The following is a 14,294-nucleotide window of genomic DNA, read 5'->3' as shown; positions in this document are numbered from 1 at the left end:
AAATGGTGATTTTTCTAAATGTGTTGTTTCTTTTACATTTATGAGTTGGTATGATACTTTAAAGAAGCACTTTACCTCTTTATTATTACTTTCAGTAGAGGCTTATGGTTTTTTGCTTTATTCAATGTATTTTAATCCATTACTGTCATTATTTATTGTTATTCTCTAATTATCCAAGATTTAGACAGTAAGAGCCTCTTCAGGCTGACTCCTGACTCATTTTAGCATGTCCCCAACATATTTTTGAATATGGCCTTACTTTCTGGTGCAAGAATTTCCAAGCTCACGCATGACTTCCTTTTGCCAGCCCTTGAAACCACAATTTTACCCTGGTTCCTTTTAATTAGGACTGATGTTTAGAAAACATGATCTAATTGATCTAAAATGTCATTGCTTTGAAACATTTTAAAGAACTGAGCTAGAATATATATATACTGAAGGTGCCAAAAAAATGTATACACATTTTAAGAGATGTTAACTCTTTGGTCAGCGTTGCTCAAGCAGTAGTTCGCCATCATCAGAAGTGTCTGGATGCCGATGGTAACCACTTTGAGTACCTCTTGTAATTGCATAAATCAAACGTGACTTGTATTCATCTTTTGTTATCGGTATATATTGAGTGTTACAATTTTAATAGATTTTCCTTTCTTAAAATGTGTATACATTTTTTGGCACCTTCTGTATATATTATACTAAATTATACACACTATTATAGTGTATAACATTGTATCATATTATGTTATATACACTCATATCATATACTATAGATTAGAATTACTGACCATATATTCATGTTGGCCATAGTGTCCTTCCTTGCCTTTTTACTTTCCCTATTTGTTAACACTTCTTCCACAGTGAGACTCTTAATTCTCAATAAAATTCGTGTTTATTAGTTTGCCCCACTCTACAACACAGGCAACGTAGTCTCAGACTTCCTGTAACTATCCAACAGTGAAAGGCAGACTTCTAGATTGAATTTAGGATTTCTTTGCAGATCTTTTTGTTCTCTTTAAACTACGTATACAAGAGAATAACCAAAATACCGTGTTCAGAAGTTATTGATTTAGGTTTTTTTCTCCAGTGTGGTTATATTATTACTTTAAACTGGAGGTGAGTTCGTCATTTGTTTCTATTTGTATTCAACTTTAGGGTTTTTCTCCTTCATGGTAGATTTCAATATATTTTTAATATGTAAGATGTAAGAGGGGTAGTAGATTGGGGAAGGGGGTTATCACTTTATGAGTTGTGTAAATGTCTAACTATTACATTGTTTTGTACACCTGAAACTAACTAACTAAATAAAAAGGTGCTATACAAAAAATATATTAATATGATCCCCAAAGTCAGAACTATTCAAAAAGGAAGAAGGAATACCCAGAAGAATGTTGCTGCACCCCTCCCTTCCACTGGCCCTCACCACACAAACCCTCATATATATAACCCATTCCCTGAATTTCCTCTCTACTTTTTTCTTTTTTTTTTACAAAAATAAACAGATGCATAACTATTTTCTCATTCTCCCCTTTTTTATGCCATTTGCATGCTGCTTCTTAAACTTCCTCAATACTGTATCTTAGAAATCACTCCATTACAGTTAACACAGCTTTTACTCATTTTTTTTGCATAGCTACACAGTTCTGGGTGCTCAAATGCTATGAATGTTTCAATCAGTCTGCTTTGTTGGGTATGATATAGTTTCTAGTATTCTGCAGTTGGGGGTAATGCTGAATGGTACACCCTGTGCACCCCTAGTTTCACACTGTAGGCGTTGTATCTTCAGAGTAAATTCCTAGATGTGGGATTTCTAGGTCAAAGGATGAATGTGTCATTCAGTCACCTGGTGCCAAATTTCATTCCCATACAAACATTTCCCTTGTTTTTCATTCCAACTATAAAACTAGATTTCTCGTTGTCAACAGAGTGCATTTTCAAATGTGTTAAACTAAGAAGTAAGAAATCTCTCAACATGGTTCTAATTTGCATTTTTTATGGATAAAATTGAACATTTCTAAATGTTTATGGGCATATTCTATTTTAGTAAATATCTTCTCATGCTCTTTGCATAATTTGCTGTAACATTTCTTCATACTTGTCCTCAAATTTTAAGAATTTACTTTTTCATACGTTATAGCTATTTTCCTGTGGTATATGTTACACGTAATTTCTTCCCATTTGTTATTTTTCATTTGATTGGCTAATATTTTTCTTATGCAAATTTTAAAAATATTTGTGCAGTCAAAATTATCAATATTTTATGGCATCTCAATATGGACACAAAGGTGGGAACTTTTTCCCTACACCCAGGTTATAAAAGATTTATTCTGGTACCTGTGTGACTTCATTTTTACATTTATATCTCTGATCCGTTTGGAGAACAGGTTTGTGTTCTATGTGAGATATTTTAGTATTTTCCAAATGGCTCTCCAGAACTCCCCACATATTCACTCAAAAGTGCATCTTTGCCCCACTGATTTGAAATAGCCCCATCACCACATACTAAATTTCTGTATATACCTGGGTCTCCTTGTGAATTTCCATCTAATTCCAATGGCTGTTTCACTATGATGCTAATACCACCATTTTCATTACGGAGACTTTGCACTACGTCTTAATATCCTTTTGGACTAGTGTTATTAGCTCTCAGTCTTCTTGCTCAGTATTTCCATGTGTTCTCACATATTTATTTTTATTTTTTTAATGAAAATTTATTGGGGTGACAATGGATAGTAAAATTACATAGGTTTCAATTGATTCCCAATTTGTATAGCTCCAGAAAAAAACCCTTTTTGTGTTTTATTGCAGTTCTGTTAAATGCATACGTTGACAGCCTTATGAGGTTGAGTTGTCCTGTATCATGACAAAGAATATTTTTTGCATTTGTTCATGAGTAGTTGACATCGGGTTTTCATAAGTTTATTTGTAAGGATTTTTTCTTTTTTATTTCTAGTGTAAATGGTGTTTTCTCTTCCACAGTCTCTTCTGATTGCTTATTATTCATGCATATAAGCATTTCTTTTATATTATTTTTATATTCTGTTTGCTTTCTGAATTCTCTTAATGTTTGAGTTAATTTTATCATTGATTCTCTACTGTTTTCCAGGTTTGCTATCACATAACCTGCAACTAGAGAGAGATTTAGTTCCTTGTCTCGTTTTTATGCCTCCAGTAGGTTCTCTTTGTCTAATTGAATGGGGCTAATACCATCTGTGTAATGATCAAGAGTACAAGACATTGTGGGCACCTCTTTCTTATTCCAAATCATAGAGGGATGGTCTCTAGGGTCTCTTAAAGGGAGACAGACAGATAGATAGGAGGAAGGGGAGATGCCCATAAATAAGGGCATCTTAATCATTTGATGCCCATAACTTTGAGGGTTTCTTTTTCTTAAAATCAGGAATGGTGTTGAAATTTGTCAGGCTTTTATAGCATCAATAGAGATAATCAAATGAATTTTCTTCATAGATGATTAATACAGTGTATTATATTACTGAATTTTCTAATATGGGACCATTCTTACACATCTCAGAATAAACTTGGAAGTTTTCCTCCATTTTCTATGTTTTGGAACAATTCATTTGTTTTGGGGTTCCATGGTCTCTAAAAGTTTAGTAGAATTCCCCTGTGAAGACATCTGGGCCATGCGTGTGTGTGTGTGTGTGTGTGTGTGTGTGTGTGTGTGTGTAGAAGTCCTCAATAACGTTCTCTTTTTCTTCTATTAAAAAATGGCCTTCTGGGCCGGCCAAGCAGTGTGTTGGTTAAGAACTGGCTTGGGATGCCAGAGGGCCTCAGTTCGGATCCCACATATGAGGGCCTGTGACACTGCCTTCTGCAGCTAAGATGGTGAACGACAGCTTGACCTGGGACTGGGCTGCCGTGGGTCACCGGAATTGGCGTAGGCTGCAGCTCCATGTTGCAGTGGGCTGCCATAAGCTACCATGTGTAGCCGGCAGCCAGCGTGAGCGGCCATCCAGAGACCGGCATCTGATCTGCCTCGCCCGGGAAGAGTGCAATGATGATGCCAGCTTGGGCCAGTAAAGCAACATTCTGCACAACTAGACTGAAGAACAAAACAACAGCAACTTGTCTGTCCCCCTTCCCCTGATTCCCCAGTGCTGTTCCTCTCCCCCAATTCCCCAATAAAAGCTTTAAAAAAAATGGCCTTCTATTTTTAATGGGGTCAATCTTACTGAACTGTATTTCCCTCAGGAAATCGTCCATCTTGTCTGTTTCCAATTTTTTGAATAAGGGTGTGATAAATAGTCTCTTATGACTTTTTTTTGTTGTTGATCTTTGTATAAGTAGTATCATTTCTTAGTTTGTCTACGCCCCTCCTTTCTTAAGTGGTTTGTATGTTTCATTTTATTTATCACCAGAGTTTAGATTCATTAGTTAGATCTACTGTTTTTATATGCTCTGTGTAATTAAAATCTGCTTTGAACATCATTTTACTTACCTTGTAACACCTACTTTCTTGTGGTTTATTTCATGGTTCTACTTCTAGATTTTTGCATGGGAGTTTAAATTTTTTTTTTGCATTTTTTCATTTGTATTAAGTGTTTAAGCCTCAAATACCAAAAATACAAGTAAAATTTTATTTACAAGTATTAAACATATGGAAGGAGATAAAAATATGAATTTTCTTCTGCTATGCCTTAAATGTGTCCCATAGATTTTTATGTGTATTTTAAAATACACTTGATTTTTAGAAATTTTATAAATTTTTTAATCTCTCTTTCATCTTCTTATTATTTAGTATAGAAGAATCTTTTTTTTTTAAGATTTTTATTGGGGAATTGGGGGGATGGGAACAGTGCTGGGGAATTGGGGGAAGGGGAACAGACAAGTTGCTGTCCCAAGTTGGCACCATCATTGCACTCTTCCCGGGTGAGGCAGATCAGTCGCCGGCTTCTGGACGGCCGCTCACTGCGGCTGCTGGCTGCAGCTGCTGGCTACATACGGTAGCCCATGGCAACCCACTGCCACAGGGGCTGCAGCCTACACCGTCGCCGGCAACTCACGGCAGCTCAGCTCCAGGTCGAGCTGTTGTTCAACATCTTAGCTGTGGAGGACAGTGTCACTGGCCCTCATCTGTGGGATCCGAACTGGGGCCCTCTGGCATCCCAAGCCAGTTCTAAACGATCGCGCCACTCAGCCGGCCCTAGAAGAATCTTTAAATTTCCAGTTGGGAAGAGACTTTAAATTTTGTTTTAATTTCTAGTTTTGTTACTTATGATCAGAGTGCTGCTTATGAAATTTCTGCTTTATAAATGTCCTGACATTTTCTAATATTAGTAAGTAACCTACTATGTGATTAATTTTGCAGCTGGTCCATGTGTGTTTGAGAATAAAGTATATCCTCAATGATGAGTGTGTGATGTCAATACATGTCCATGAGACCTACCTCACTATCCTGTTTTTCTATGCCTTTTACTCACTTTTTACCCACTTGCCTTATTTTGTCCTAATATGGGCTTGCTAAAGTTTCTAATATTTATGCATACGTATTACTGTCTGCTTATATCTCCTATAGTTTCAGCTTTGCATGGATGATGGATGTACTTTTCGGTGTATTTCTAAGGGTTCTGTTATACCTTTGCTTTTAATTGTGGTTTGTCATGTTTAATCATTTTATGCCTGAATGCTACCTTGCCTGATGTCAGGGTTTTAAACTCTGCTTTTTTTCTAATTTTGATTTGCCTGGTATATCTTTGCTGACAACTTCAGATTTCGCTTTTTTGGATCACTGGGTTTTGTGTATGTTTCTTCTGTGTAGTAGAGTTGTGTTCAGCTTTGTGAACTTCTTTGAAAATATTTCCTTTTTAAAAATTTTTTTCAATTACAGTTGACATCCAATACTATATGAGGTTCAAGTGTACAGCATAGTGATTAGACATTTAAATACCTTACGAAGTGATTCCCCCAAGCAGTCTAGTACCATGAAAATATTTTCCTTTTGACAGAAGAGGTAAGTCCTTCACTTTTACACGTATCAATTTTCTCTATGTAGTGTGTCTTCTTTGCTCTTTTTGGACTTCATTTTTGGAATACGTGGAGATTCGTATACTTGTTCTAAAGCCTGTAATCCTCCTTTTTCTTATTTAACCTTTTACTCTCCGATTTGTCTGTTTCGAATGCCCTGTCCTGAAATTTACCTGTTATCTCTACAACAATCAATGAGCTAGTTCTATTTTCCCCTTTCTGTCTCTTTCCTCCTCTATGTTTTAGCTTTATTATTTTCTGCTTTGTCACAATATTTAACATTTGTGCACTATACTTCCACCCTCATTCCCACCCTTTTCATTTCAGATCCACAATTTAATATATTCAGTACTTACCTCCGGTTCTTTTAATGAATGTTCCCTGAGGTTGACAGGAAAGTACTTCATCAAAAATAAGTGCATAGGGGGCTGGCCGAGTGGCACATTGGTTAAGAATTGGCTTGGGATGCCAGCTCTGAGCAGCAGGGCCCTGGTTTGGATCCCACATGAGGGCCAGTGATGCTGCACCCTCTACAGCTAAGATGGTGAACAACAGCTTGACCTGGAGCTGGGCTGCTGTGAGTCACCAGCGACGGTGTAGGCTGCAGCCCCTACTGCAGTGGGTTGCCGTGAGCTACCATGAGTGGCCAGCTGCCAGCATGAGCGGCCATCCAATGGCTGGCAACCGATCTGCCTCACCCGGGAAGACGCAATGATAATACCAACATGGGCCAGTGAAGCGACGCCCTCCACAACTAGACTGAAGAACAAAACGACAGCAACTTGTCTGTTCCCCTCCTCCAACTCCCCAATGAAATCTTTAAAAAAAAATAAATAAGCACATAGGATATCGTAACACTAATCAAACACCCTCTTCCTGCCACATCACAAGATATAGTCGTCCAGGACTTTCTCGATTTTCTTCCCACACATTTGGCAGTGTTTGTATGTTCAGTGTGAGTCTAGAGTTAGCAACCTTTGTGACATTTTTGCTCACATTTCTCTCTCATGTCTCAACTTCCTTCCAGGATCTTTTTCCATTTCCTAGATTTTCCTTTAGTGTGGCTCATTTGGCATTAAAAACCTCAAACTTTATTAACCATAAGATGTCTCCGCTGTATTCTCTTTCTTATAATGTAGTTATCCTGGGTATAGAATTGCAAGTTGAAAGTTATTTTCTCTTAGCTGTTATTATCCTCTGGTTTCTCTTATGCTATGGAGAAAAGAGGTACCAATTTCACTTCCATTTGGTCTTCTTTTTGCAGCATTTCTTTTTTTTATTATTGGTTTCAAGTGTACAAAACAATGTAATAGTTAGACATTTACACCCCTCACAAAGTGATAACCCCCTCCTCCCTCTGACAGCATATATAGCTGTTACAATTCCATTGACTCTATACCCTACACTGTAATCCACATCCTGTGACTATATATATATATATATATATATATATATATATATATATAAAATTATAGTTGACATTCAATATTATTCAGCTTCAGGTGTACAGCACAGTGGTCAGGCATCCACACTGTCCATGGAACGGTCTCCCTAAGAAGACATGTGCCCATCTGACACCCTACAAAATCTTTACATTATTGATTATATCCCCCAAACTGTCTTTCATATCCCTGTGGCAATATCGTGACTACCAACTTGTGCTTTCAAATCCCCTCCCCTTCTCCCTTATCCCCACCCCCATCCCATCTAGCAACCCTTATGTTTTTCTCTATATCTCTGAGACTGTTTCTGTTTAAAAAATGAAATCTTACCATTTGCAATGATATGGATGGACCTAAAGAACATTATGCTAGGTGAAACAAGTCAGACAGAGAAAGATAAATACCATATGATCTCACTTATATGTGTATTCTCTGCATTTCTTTTAATTTTGAAAACCATTGTAGTTTCTTGTTAATTTTTAAAAATTTTTATATAATTGTAGATACACATGAATTTGTAAAAAAAATAATACAGATAAATCCCATGTGCTCTTTACTAAGTTCCCTCCAAAGGTAACAATTTACAAAACTATGGTATAATATCACAGCCAAGATATTGACACTGACACAGTGGAGACACGGAACACATCCATCACCACTAGGATGCCCACCATCACCCTTTACAGCCACACCCACTCACTCCCACCTCCACCCTTTCCTGAACCCCTGGTATACCAACTCTTTCTTAACTAAATGTATTGGGGTGACATTGGTTAGTAAAGTTACATAGGTTTCAAATGTACAATTCTATAATACATCATCTATATATCACATCATGTGCTTACCACCAAGTCAGTTCTCCTTCCATCACCATGTATTTGACCCCCTTTACCCTCTTCTACCACCCCCCTTCCCTTTACCCTCTGGTCACCACCACACTGTGTTGTCTGTGTCTATGAGTTTTTGTTTGTTTGTTGTTTTCAGTTTTATATCCCATGTAGGAGTGAAATCATATGGTTCTTGGACTTTTTCTGACTTATTTCACTTAGATGAAGAAAAGGTGGTACATATACACAATGGAATATTACTCAGCCATATGAAAGATGAAATACTGCCATTTGCAACAACATGAATGGACCTTGAGACAATCATGCCAACTCTTTGACTGGGTCACAATTTGTCCACAGAAACCTTGATTGCCTTTCCCTTCCAAGTGGTCCTCTCTTACCACATCACATTCTTTCTCTTGGCCACAGCTATGGCCTCCTGGAGAGTTCCCTAGGACCAGTGGTTAGAGGAAAAACTCCAGCCTGGTTTTCAGATGCTTCCTCACAGAATGCAGGCACCACCTGAAAGCAGACAGCAGAAGCATTGTGACCTCACTCTGGGACACCCCTGAAGGGCAGGGACAAAGGGAAATCCTTTCAGTGGACAGAGCCTCAGACCCTACACATGGCTGTCTATTGTGCCTACAAAGAAAGATGTCCAGAGGTGTGAGTCTGTCTATTTCATGGGCTGTGGAAGGATGGTCAGAAACTGGAAGGGGACACATTGGAATATTGGTGACGAGGTGGCCTGGGAAGGAATAGGTGGATAGACCTTTCCATATGTTCACAGAAGGAAAACATCTATGTGCCATGCGAGTGCTCACCAAGAGAAGACCTCAGAATTGATGGATTTTAATAACGAAGTGAACAGACTGACCCTTTCTTGGGATACCAGTCAGCCACTTTCCTCGGCTACCTCCATCATTGCCCAGTAGTCTCACGACCAAGCTATTGCAAGGATCAGACTGCTTCATATTCAGATACTCACTGTGTTGGCTCATGGCATTGACTGGCCCAGATGTGTTAGCATTGTGAAAAAAGACATCAAGACTAATTTTTAAATATTCAAAATACTGTTTTCCTTGAAAGAATTAAGACATTTCCAATTCCAATCACATCAAGATACCTGGATCCGGGTTTCTCTCTCCCCTCCCCTCCCCTCCCTCCCCCCACCCATTCCCACCTGGCACGCGCACGCGCGCGCGCGCTCTCTCTCTCTCTCTCTCTCTCTCCCTTGATGGACAGTGCTACCCCCAAGTCCATTCTATCAAGAGGAATCTCTTCTATCACAGAAGCACAGAATTTTTACATAAGAAGGAACAGACTTAAAGGTCATGTTTTCAATGAAAAGAAATTTTTGAGGACATTCTTAATATATGAATATAATAATTCAACCAGGGCTTCAAACAAGATTTTCCATTTTAGGTTACAGTTTTTTTGTTCTCAAATTCCACCTGGAAGCAATTGCGTGATATTGTGAACCCAGTTAGGAAATATGAGAAAAGAAATCTCCACCTGCCTTTTCCCCTAGTGTGTGATATGATTTGAGCCAAGGGATTAACCTCTCTGGGTTTCAACATCCTTATTTGTAAAATAGAGATTTCTAATTTACTGTATGCATTCCCCACAGCTTCTCCCATAGGAGACAGAGGGAACTATTTCTAAGGTGCTAACATAACAAGTCAGTCAGACTTACAACCTCCTTGTCAGTCTTCAACAGGGGTGTTTGCTGTACTATTTTAACTTTGACAGCTATGTAGAAGCATTTCAACCCAATTATTGTATACAAGCATTTAGGCCAACTTCAGCCAAAGCTTGCCCTAGATAGACACATAGATTCCTGAGAATACTGATTGCTGACTTATTAGAATATTTTTTCTATTTATGGTTATGGCAAAAGATACATTTAAATTCCACAGTTCTAAAAGTAGGGCACTGTACTTTATAATTTTATTTCTTGCCCTGTTACCATTTTCCCAAGGTGATTGTTTATTATGTGTTCATTAAAAATATCAAACACTGAATATCTACAATATAGAACGAGAGAGCAAAAACATGTGATCTTTTTTACTAAATATTCATCGGATTTAAGAATGAGCAGAGCAAGGAAATACAGGGGGCACATCTTTACATTGGAATTCCCTCAGAGGGACTTCTAGGGTTTTCAGTAACAAAGCTGAGAATTTGTTAAGAAAATCATTTTTACCTGATATGACAGACATCGTTTTCTGTTAGGACTCGGATGTTTAAAGTGAATGTTTGCATGTGCATTCATTTAGACCTAACTCACAGTATACTGTTCTCTAAACTACAATGCAAAGCTAAACTGTAAAGACCCAAGAGAACTGTCACTAGACAGTAAGTGAAAACACAAGCTTCCCTACTGGGTCTTGGGTTTGCCCTTTGTTTTGGCAAATTTTATGCTGTGGGATTACAGATAGCACACACGTTATTCCACAAATGCAGCACCATTTGTGGTAGAGAAATGCTTCTGTGTGAAGATTTCTGAGCACCCTTTCTGTTCACCTTTCCCTCCATGGCTGGTGGAATCTCTGCCCTTGTAATGGAGCAGGGATGCCGAGATATGGGCACCTGTCCTTTAGAAGAATGTCAGTTCTTTGGATCTCATGCTGCTCTGATAAAATACGAGAACTGACCTTGAATCCTGAAAAGGTTTTTCTGGATAAACTTGGGATTTTCAGTGAATGGATACCATAGGCATTTACGTGGTTCTTCAAGATGAAAGACACTGCTGAGTACCTACCTGTGTGACCATGGCTGTGGCCGTGTCTGGCCTACCAAGCACAGGGAGGTGGATGGGTATTAAAGAACCAGGCACCATTAGATAGTCATCTCAAGCAGACCTAATGTTGGTACTGTTTATAACAGTCAGACGAACACTCCTGGAATTCCCTGCGAGTCACAGAGGAGGCAGAAAGTGTCCCTTTCATACATGTTGTCCCTGGGTATGTCCTTCCACCAAATGCATCACTTTGCATCACTTTGCATTACAAAAAGAAAAAGGCAGGCATGAGTGAGGACTGAGCAGTCATCATGCCCACGCCAAGCACCCACCTTGGGAACACATTCAGGGAGGGTTCCATCAAGTACAGAACTTCGGGGATGGTGCCACAGCAAATGATGGATGGGGAAGAGCTGCTTTCACATCCTCACCCTCACTGTGGGTGAAATGAGACTTCGCCCCACACGCCACTCCGGGGAGTTAGGCTGGAACAGAGGTGAGCTGCCACATAAGAGGTCATCTCCCAAGCAATTTCATCCTGGATGTCCTTTGTGTCATTTTCATGAGTCCACCTAAATATGAGTTTTTCCCCCCAAATGACATTTCTCCACAAGATCAGTTCATTTTTTTTAATTTTTTTAATGAACATTTAGGGATCATTTACAAAAGCTAAGAGAGCAGGAGGTCAATCGTGAAGTACGTACAAGGAGATAAAATGGAAAATAACTCAATCACAGTTTGTCACCACTGACACACACTGGCTGCAGCAAAAGATGGTCAAGGTTTTGGACGGTGAATGCAGAACGCACTGGCCAAACACTAACACGGTCATCACACCACTTGTTCTTTTCTTTCTTAGTCATTGTTCAGTTAGTGGAGCAGGGGGTGGGGGTTGGGGGGGAGAGAAAGAAGTTTATTCTGCTCCCTCTCCAAAAAGAGACTTTTAAGCAGTTGAATTTTTCCTTGGGGAAATATTTGATCTGTTAATCTAACATACCACATGTATCTGTTATTAGATTTTTCTGCATACATGTTTGCCTATTCTATTTCTTAAAGCAAGCTCATGCAGGACTCTCTAGTTTCTGAACAGTCAGGGTTATTAGAGGCAATTTGTTTTGTACATAAATGCCCACAGTTTCCTTGTTGATGCAAAACGTGCTCTTTGTGATCTTTGTTCCTGGCGAGAGTTGGTCAAGTAATAATCACGGAGCATTTCCTAAAATATTTCTTTGCTGGGAAATTTCGTATGAAATGACATTTGAAGTATAAAAAACACTGTTAGGTAACACTTGGAACAGTTAAAAATATACTTATCTTGTTTGTAAACTATCAGTGTGAGATATTGATCATCTGAGTGTCAGAGCCATTGTTTTCTGTTGTTCTAGAAAGTTATTGGCTTTATCAATGTGACATCTTTGAAACATCTGACATCCTATGTAGAAACATCAAGGCAATATTATTTGTACATATTATTAAACATGCAAAAATTTCCTGAAAGACAGTGCCCAGGGATGGGCCATCCCTCGGGGCTCCATTTCACGGGAGGACGTCTCTGCTGGCGTCAGGGAGCACAGCGGGTCATTTCGGAGAGGCCGCCCCTTTAATCACTGGCTCCCTATTCAAATATGTTGCCCAGTAAACTAGGTTGAAAGTGCCAAACAAGACTGGAAACACAATTCGGGACATTTTGTCAATCTTGCTGATGCTGTTGTAAGTCTTTTTGTTTTCAGGGGTCTTCTCTTCGGAAGATCTTACTGAGCCTGAGGAAGCATTGGAGGCCCCTGCGGGGGTCTGCTCCTTTGGGATGTTGGGGGGATGGGACATCTTCCCGGTAGTGTAAGCATTTGTTGACTTATTTAGTATGAGTTCACGCTCCTTTTTCTGCAAAATATAATAAGAATGTAAGGGCATGACATTTGCAGGCAAGGGTCAGTTCACTTCTAAAGGTTCTGAAGGTTTAGCTCTCAAAAGAGAGAAGCATCAGCTCAGCCCTGGCAGCAGGCAGACCCCACATGGCCAGCCATGGATGTGAATGGCTACCACAGGCAGAGTAAGTGATGGTGGAAACATTCAGAATGGCCATTACATTTGTCGAGGTGGGGATGGGAATTGCCTGGGAAGTGGCGTGGTGAACGTTCTAGAATGCTGGTGATGTTCTCTGTCATGATAGTGGCTTGGTTACAGAGGGGAACGTGTTTATTCAAAGGTACCCTTAGTATTTGCACTTTTCACACTCTGTAAATTTTGCTTTGAAAGAATCAAACAGTAAACAAATACTGAACTCTAGTTAATGACCTCCATGCTAAAATATTTAGTGGGAAATGTACTGTTCTCTGAAATTTACTTTCAAATGCATCACAAAATAAGATGGATTGATAGATGGATTGAGGCTGGGTGGATGCATGGATGCATGGATGGATAGAAGATAGATAGATGATAGATAAATAGATAGGTAGATAGATAGATAGATGACAGATGACAGATGGTGATAATACATAGTAAAATGTCAATGGTAGACAGGTTTTCACTGTAAAATTCTTTAAACATCGCTGTATGTTTGAAAATTTGTATAATAAAGTGTTGGAAAAAATTCTGTTCCATTACCCAAGTAATACAGTCTCATTAAATAAAATTTGGAAAACACAGGAGAGTAAATTAAAGAAAATATATCACTATCTGGAAAAGACATAGGCACCCCATGTTCATTGCAGCATTGTTTACAAGAGCCAAGACATGGAAACAGCCTGGTGTCCAACCATGGATGAATGGATACAGAAAAGGTGGTACATATACACAATGGAGTACTTGGCCATCAAAAAAAGAGCAGTTCCTGCCACTGAAACAACATGGATGGACCTTGAGGGCATTATTCTAAGTCAAGTTAGTCAGACAGAGAAAGACAAACACTGAATCACCTCACTTATATGTGAAATATACAAAACAAAAAAGACAAAAAAAAACCATGTAAACTCGTAGGTACAGAGAATGGATTGGTGGTTGCCAGAAATGGGGGTTGGGATGTGGGCAAATGGGTGAAGGGGTTCAAAAGGTACAAACTTCCAATTAAAAAATAAATAAGTCCTGGGGACGTAATGTACAGCCTGATGACTATACTTGGAAAAAACAAGAAAAAGAAAAGAAGTCAACCATTAAAACTGAGAAACATAAAAAACAGAAAGGAAGAGCCTCAAGCAAGAGGAAGCAGGTGAGAAGAAAGCTCAAGTAAATGTGAAACCACATGCACGAGGACCGCTGTCCTCAGGCCAGAGCAGGCACCTGGAGGCCACCCTCGGATCTGCTGGG

General features: G+C 39.0%; 1 protein-coding gene across 4 annotated transcripts in view; it reads right to left on the bottom strand.

Annotated features, from left to right (window-relative positions):
* Nucleotides 1-11,621: 11,621 nt before the first annotated feature.
* The window catches only part of GABRA5 (gamma-aminobutyric acid type A receptor subunit alpha5), a 71,273-nt gene continuing 68,600 nt past the window's right edge, over nucleotides 11,622-14,294 (bottom strand). For all 4 annotated transcript variants that reach the window (XM_019628899.1, XM_019628902.1, XM_019628898.1 and 1 more), the window contains one exon: nucleotides 11,622-12,872. In XM_019628899.1, the coding sequence (XP_019484444.1) occupies nucleotides 12,570-12,872 (303 nt within the window). In that variant the 3' untranslated portion in view covers nucleotides 11,622-12,569. The remainder of the gene's footprint in view (nucleotides 12,873-14,294) is intronic.

This window comes from Hipposideros armiger, unplaced genomic scaffold (genome assembly GCF_001890085.2).
Source record: "Hipposideros armiger isolate ML-2016 unplaced genomic scaffold, ASM189008v1 scaffold_814, whole genome shotgun sequence".
NCBI lineage: Eukaryota > Metazoa > Chordata > Mammalia > Chiroptera > Hipposideridae > Hipposideros > Hipposideros armiger.
The sequence above is the reverse complement of the archived record's forward strand: the minus strand, read 5'-3'. Positions and strand labels throughout refer to the sequence as shown.